This window comes from Sinocyclocheilus rhinocerous, unplaced genomic scaffold (assembly GCF_001515625.1).
Source record: "Sinocyclocheilus rhinocerous isolate Xijiao unplaced genomic scaffold, SAMN03320098_v1.1 scaffold258, whole genome shotgun sequence".
In the NCBI taxonomy this organism is placed as follows: Eukaryota; Metazoa; Chordata; class Actinopteri; order Cypriniformes; family Cyprinidae; genus Sinocyclocheilus; species Sinocyclocheilus rhinocerous.
The window spans coordinates 472,266-479,581 of record NW_015634010.1 but is presented as its reverse complement, the minus strand read 5'-3'; the positions used below and the strand labels follow the sequence as shown (position 1 = coordinate 479,581).

The 7,316-nt window shown below is 38.7% G+C and overlaps 1 protein-coding gene across 1 annotated transcript in view; it reads left to right on the top strand.

The window, feature by feature from the left end:
- LOC107744895 (protein BTG1-like) overlaps positions 1 to 6,975 on the top strand; it is an 8,209-nt gene extending 1,234 nt beyond the window's left edge. Inside the window, exon 2 of the mRNA XM_016558709.1 lies at positions 3,654 to 6,975. Coding sequence (XP_016414195.1) covers positions 3,654 to 4,057 — 404 coding nt within the window. The 3' untranslated portion in view covers positions 4,058 to 6,975. The remainder of the gene's footprint in view (positions 1 to 3,653) is intronic.
- Positions 6,976 to 7,316: the final 341 nt, after the last annotated feature.

Sequence of the window (7,316 nt, the reverse complement as noted above, 5' to 3'; positions counted from 1 at the left end):
ACGGCATCACAATATGGTAAGGGGCGTAACATTTCCGTCACACGCTTGAGGAATTCGTCCAATCACAACGCACTGGATAGCTGGCCAATCACAGCACACCTCGCTTTTCAGACCGATAAGCTTTGTAAAAATCAATGTGTTTCAGAAAGGTGGGGCATAGAGGAGAAACCATAATGTACAGTTTGTGGAAAATGTGTTTTTTGAACCTTAAACCGCATAAACACATTTCATTACACCAAATACACAAAATAATGTTCTTTTTAGCATCATCATATGACCCCTTTAAGTCAATATTACTTATTCATAACATACTAGTATCTTCTCGATTGTTACTAGTCACTATCCCATTAACTATTTAGTTGTTATTAGTAACAAACTAGACATGTAATTCTGTTTTATATAGACTGTTTGTTAGTTTGTCTTTTATGTGTTCCTGGTGTCGCTAGTACCTTTTCTAGTACTATTACTATTGGTTACTAGTGAAATTGAGAAAAGGTAATTAATATTAAATAGCTTGGTAGTACTTCAACTAGATACTAGTTAGTTTTATGGAATGAATGTTGAAATGGCTTGCCATATGTTATAGGCAGTAAATTAAGTAATGCACAGCAAGTCTGAATATCTAAGATATCAGATCTAGGGCTGATGTTTCATCTCTTTTGCATACGGGTAATAGTGCATGTAATCCACACTGTGCCTGTGCATCATTATAATAAACATGTAAGTACGCAGCATACTAGCAATGACCGCCACAAGTTGAATAGACAATTGAATAACGTTTCAGCTGTTTTGTTCAAATGCAATTTTCACTTAAAAAATCATTTTAATTACATCACAGGCCTTTATATTTTGTTAGTTTTCCTAACCAAATATTTAATCATATAAAAGAAAAAAGGTGCAAAGACAGAAGTGAAATTAGTCCATTAATTATTATTCAATTGCTAGCCATAAAAATAACATGTTCTTTTAATGTTGTTGTCCTTTCCTGGTTTTGTTTCAACCACCCATAATTTTCCTGTTTTTTTGAATGGACCAGCATTTTGTTAGGCCCTTTGTTCAGATTCAGAAAACAAAAACAATAAATTAGAATAAAAATATGTGGTTAAGCAGTTGAATAACAATCAAACATACAAGTCACCAACAAGGCAGTAATACAAGTTAATTTAGGTTATACACAAATACACATGCCTAAAACTCTAAATGGTCATAGAGTGTGTATGTGTATATGTATGTATGTATGTGTGTGTGTGTGTGTGTGTGTGTGTGTATATATATATATATATATTAGTATTATAACATGTTTTATTTTTGTTGGGAACAGGCAGTCACTAAATGCTGTTTGTAAACAAATGGAGTTGTGGCCCCAGTCAGACAAAATGGCCGTCAGTGGTGGAAGGGAGGATGTGTGGCTGCTAGTTTCACATTGCATATTACTGTTGCAGAGCATTTGTTTAGTTTTTCTCTTTCCTTCCCTTCCCAGCGTTCTCAGCCCAACATATATCCACACAATGGAATGAAGACTCCTCATAATCCCCATAGGGTAGAAAAAGTGGGTTAGTTCCTTCTCCACAATTAAAATGTGTGTTTTAGAAAGGATTGCCAGATTGAAAACAGTTGTTGTGTAAGATCAATCTGAAAATCTGTTTCTGCTTCCTGTTCTCATCACATCACTAAATACACGTTTGTCATGGATTTGTCCTAATTCTCAACCTCATAGCAGGCCTTGTTTCACAAATAAGACTTCATAATACAGCCACCACAAGGCTATTTGGACAACGACAAGCAACATTTTCACTTAGTTGAACATTTTTGTGTAGTACGAGCATTGTTGCGGTTTGTGCTCCGTCCAGAGTTGTGGGTGGGTTGATCTGCATTGATCATTGTGTACTTGGCTTCCAGGAGAATGGGATGTCACATCACAGACAGCACACAGGCGGCATTATCTAACCCAAGTCTACAGGTGGCCTGCGGGGGCCTGGCCTATTTTAGAGCTGCACAAAGAGGCTTGAGAACCATCTCTCTGTCTCCTGTTCGCCACCTGTCACCCAATACACAGAGCCAGAAGGGAACGAAAAAGCAATTGCGATAAGTCTTTTTCTTTTTGGAAGACGAGTCCTTTGTGCAGGGTGTAACTTGGCACATTTGAAAAGTCATGATTTGATGTTTGGAGTCACCATTATTATTAATGAATTCTCTCAAAAGATATGGACAAAAACATCACCTACTAGCAAAAAGCAAAGCTGATCCATTTGAACCATGAAATAATGAAATCAGATTGTCTAAATGGGACACTTTGTCTTTAAGAGGATGGTCCCTCCCCCTCCAGCTGCTCTGCCAGGACTTCACCCTTTTGGTCTCCTTGTGTTTGAAGACTTTGTGACTCTCGGGCCAAAAGGGGATTGTGTAATCAAATGATTCTCTCTCTCTCTCCCTCCGTCACGTAGGCCTCTGACACAGATGGTTAATGGTTGTTTGTCTGTGTTCTACCAACTATCATTTCACTGTGAAAAACATCCTTTCTAAACCCTCGCCCCCTTTCTACTGTTACATTTGCTGCAATACAAGGCCGAACTATCAGAATTTGTATTTTCTTTTTTTTTTTTAAACCATGCTTAATTTTTTATAGTTATGGTATGTGTGGGCAGATAAGTAGTATTTAGTTGTTTTTATTTTCCTTTCTAAATGTAATCATTTGTCCGTCCGTCTTTGCATTGCATCCGTGTTTACTTTTATTGCTAGAATAACACAAACAAAATAAAAGTTTTTGATGGATTCAAAAACGATAACCATTGTCTTAGTGTAGTTAAGGATGCCTATAATTAACAACTACATAAATTGTAATATTAGTTTATTGGACATGTCACCTATCTGCCAATATTAGTAATAATACCTGAATGGCTGATAATGGATATTTAAAAATGCATGTTCATTTCCACCTAATTTTACATCTAGAAATCACTTAGTTAATGATAGTGTTCTTTAATTACACTAATAATTAATTATACTCCATTTATAGTTTAATATACTTAAACATTATAAATCTCAAAATTAATATTTTATGTAGATTATAATTGACAGTTTAAAACAATTTATTTAATTTTAAATGATTGAGACAAACTAACAGATTTTTTATGATGCCTATATAACATAAAAATTCGTATCAACTTTTCAGCCAGTTTTAATATCTGCATCCCCAACGGAGTTAAAAAAAAAATGATTTGCAAGTTCCATTTTTACTTTTATATTTTATATAAAATATAATAGTGTTCTTCAATAACTCTGTTTTTAACAGATCTTAAAATGAATGTCTTTAATGTACATTACAATTAATAGTTATAATTTAAATCGGTTTTAATTTAATTGTTCAAATGGTTTTTAAGAACAACAACAACAACAACAACAAAAAAACTAACATAGCATTGTAATACTGGCCATGACTTTTCATCCAAAATTGTAATATCTGTGCATCTGTTACGGAGTAAAAAAAAAAAAAAAAATTTAAGTTTCACGGAAACAGCATTTCAGTCAAACAAATGAGTTTATTATTATATGTAATGTCTGTTCAGTTTTTTGCTTGTTTTGTTTACCAATGCTTTTTATTTATTATTTCATATATGCAAGATTACAAAAGCACCTCCATCTCTCTCTTACAGAGCAATACAAGCACCACTGGTTCCCAGACCGTCCCAACAAAGGTTCTGGGTATCGCTGCATACGCATCAACCACAAGATGGACCCTCTGGTTGGACAGGCCGGCCAGCGCATCGGCCTGAGCATCCAGCAACTCTACCTGCTGCTTCCCAGTGAGCTCACATTGTGGGTCGACCCATTCGAAGTGTCCTACCGCATCGGAGAGGACGGCTCGATCTGCGTGCTCTTCGAGTCCCACCCCAGCACCAACGGAAACCCCAGCGTCACCACTGGAAACAGCAACCCCGCCTCCTCTGTCACCCAGGTATCCCCGATGGTGGACAGTCACATCAGCTGTAAGGAGGAACTACTGGTTTTGGGCCGTACCAGCTCTGCTAAACCCTACATGATGACTGTGTCCAGCTAAATGGGTCACAGAAGTCATTTTTCAAACATAAAAAAGAGAAAGGAGAAGGAGAAGAAGAAAAAAAACAGGATGTGTCCTATCATCCAGGTGATGGAAACCTCGTAGGTTTAATTTTCACTCGTTTGGTTGTCTGTTCTGTTATTGTGTTGGATCTACCAGAGGCTTGACCCTGGGGCAGCTAATGAAGACCTGAAACATCGCCCGGCCCCCCAGCTCACAGAGACTGGCCCACTCCCACGTCGGCGGTCCTGGGGGGGCTTTTTCCACCATCGTCTGCCGATGTTGACTTTGCACTTTCGCTTTCACGGTTTATCGCATAAACGCAAACTCCCTCTAAAATGTTACGGAATTATTTTCAGAATCCTGTTTTATCATTTCACCGTTCACTGTCGAACTGAAGCCCAGACCTGCCGGCACCCGTGCCGGACCCGAGTATCCGCTACAAGTCTCTATTTTAAAAAAAAAATTTTTTTTTTAACCTCACTTTTTTGGACCACAAAGCGGTACTTTTGTCTCTTTTCTCGGTGTCTGGTATTCAACCAGGCCTTATTTTGAGCTTCAGGTCGACATGAACCGGTTTCAAACAGCCTCCATCCTGTACACTGCTGCGGTGGAATACCTGTGTCATACTGTTACCCGTGCTAGCCGTTGATGGCACTGTGATGCAAAGGTTCTCATGCTTGTAGCTTTTTCTAGGGGCTCCCTCCTGGATGAATGTAATTTCTAACAAAAAAGAGAAAAAAAACCCCCAGAAAAATCTAATGCAGACAAAACATTTGAATTATTTAAGCCCCTCGTCATACCAAAATGAAAGATGTAGCAAAGTTTTTTTTTTTATTTTTTACTTTGAGCAGATGTGGTCTTTACTTTCTGCCTGATTTAGAAAGGACGTTGAATGCACTTTGACATTTTAGACTGTGTGTGACGTTTCGATTCGACCTAGCTGCATTCCATCGCGTACCTCATTCAGTTGTAGTAATTCGCTCTCTCTGTTTGTGCTCTGCACAGAGCAACGTGGTTGCAATATTTCTGAAGGTGAGAGAGACATTTCAATCCTGGATTGATCTCTCTCTCTCTCTCTCTCTCTCTCTCTCTCTCCCCGTTTTTATCCTTTCGAATGACTGATTCAGGCTGTTAGAGATTAGTTCTCCATCTATTGGACTCCATTTAAGGCCGGTACATGGCAAGAGTCAACAGACCAGCAAGTAACGGCATCAAAAAACAGACAAATGTTGCCCATCTTCTCGCAGAATCGCAGGGCCAGTGATGCTCGCTTGTTACAGAGGGTCTCCCAATGCACTTTCCAGCCAGTCGTCACCGGTCTCAGTCTTAACTAGGAGTGCGCTGTCAAAACATATCACCTCCCTCCCTAAGCCTGTCGAAGGAGGGGGTAGGACCCTCACATCAGGGCAGCTACAATCCTCTCCGGCCCCCTTCTCGCAGTCTGCAGGAGAGTTTTTATGCCAGCACACATACCGAGCGCACTCCAAAACCTACTGAGCCTTACGTACAGGGCCGGGTAGGGACGGGGAGAGACATACGGTGTGCTCCTGGTTCTGGACGATTCTGTTTACATTGGTGTGAGTGGGCGGAAATAAGCTGGTTGCAGTCTTTGTGTACGACGAACTGCTCTTGCCTTAGCCGCTAAACTGCAGAGACAAGGTGCTGATTATCAGTCCTATGTGTGCTAATACTTTCGACCCTAGAGGACCATGGGTAACGCTGGGTTGTCGATGTACTGTCGTCCCTTTCTGTGTTGTTTTGGTCTATTTTAGAGAGGTAGAAAGGCTTTTTTTAAATAAAATTTTAAGTACGGGTCGAACCTTGATATTTGGACTCAGTTCGCCATCCCACCCTTCTGAATGCTTTGAACTCTGAGAGGCGGCCCCCTTCGCCTGATGGTTTTAATATTAAAGCTTTTTAACCTCATTCTGGTGATCGTAACCAAGTTGGAACAGACAAATCGAGTGCTTTTTAGATCTGCAGCTTTTAAACTACTACAAACTACTTTACCCCCTCCCCCACCTCCACTGAAATAACATCAGCAAACCATTTCCACTCTCCGTTTCAGTTCGGTAAGCATTTGCACACAAGTTTTAAGTATCGTCGTGAGTCTAAACTCAAGTCTACTCTGAGGCAAGAGCACATGAAATGCACTAATAGGTTAAACATTGAAGTTGTGTGACTTTGAGACCGATGTGTCTCGATTGGAATGTATTGCCAAGCTTAGGCCACAGACATTCATTGAAACTCTTATGGATGTGCAGGTTAAAATGTGAAAAACAGAAGGGAATTATTCGGTTGGGAATTTTGTCGGTCATTTCAGAAGTGATTCACGTTATTGCCACTTTCGCACCTGAGGTGGTTCCATATTTGTAGAATGTATTGTTATTGTACAACATATGGTAGAGTAAGTACATAACCATACATATGGGAAGTGCCAATAATTGATATTTTGCTGTGTGTAGACGTGTTCCTTTTTGTATTTCATATTTTAACATGAATTCCTCTTTCATAAGTGAAGCCATTTGTGTTAGGAGTGTTGGAGAGGACCAAAGTTGTTTTGGTAAAAAAAAAAATATATATTGATCAGTTTCCATGCTCTGTGCTGATAGACTTTCCTTGTTTTTTTTCCCTCTTATCTTTTCTTTCTTGCTTTCTTTTTTTTTTTAATTAAAACAAAAAAAAGAAAAAGAAAAAATTCTGAGCAACCCAAGGTAAAGCTGTCTGTATCTTGTGATTTTTCCTGTCTGTACATCTCTTGTGTTCATTCTTTTTCCTCATTCTTGGGTATGTTGTGATGAACTGCTGTAAATTTGTACAGTTCATGTAAATTGATTGTGCGGAAGTTGTACAGATTTCTATATTTTGGAAGAAAAATTTTTTTCTCTGTAATAAAAGATTTCCTATCTTGGCAATGGTTTCCCGTGGACCTGGTCGTATTCTTTATCAAAACATGCTCATCCCAGATAGCACACATATGTCAGCAAGATGTCTGTGTACAAACATCTGATAGACGTCTTTAAGATGTCAGTTTTATATACATTCATAAACCTCTTAAAGAAAACTTCTAAACGTCTATTGTACATCTGAAAGGAAACGTCCCAAAGACGTATTGCAGATGAGCAAACACTTAAAAAAAAAAAAAACATCTTGCAGATGTAAATGCAGACGTGAAATAGACTTCTTCATGATGTACATGTGCTATCAGGGCGCAATTGAATTCATGTTTCATAGTTCTTTGTGTCTTTTGGGAAGA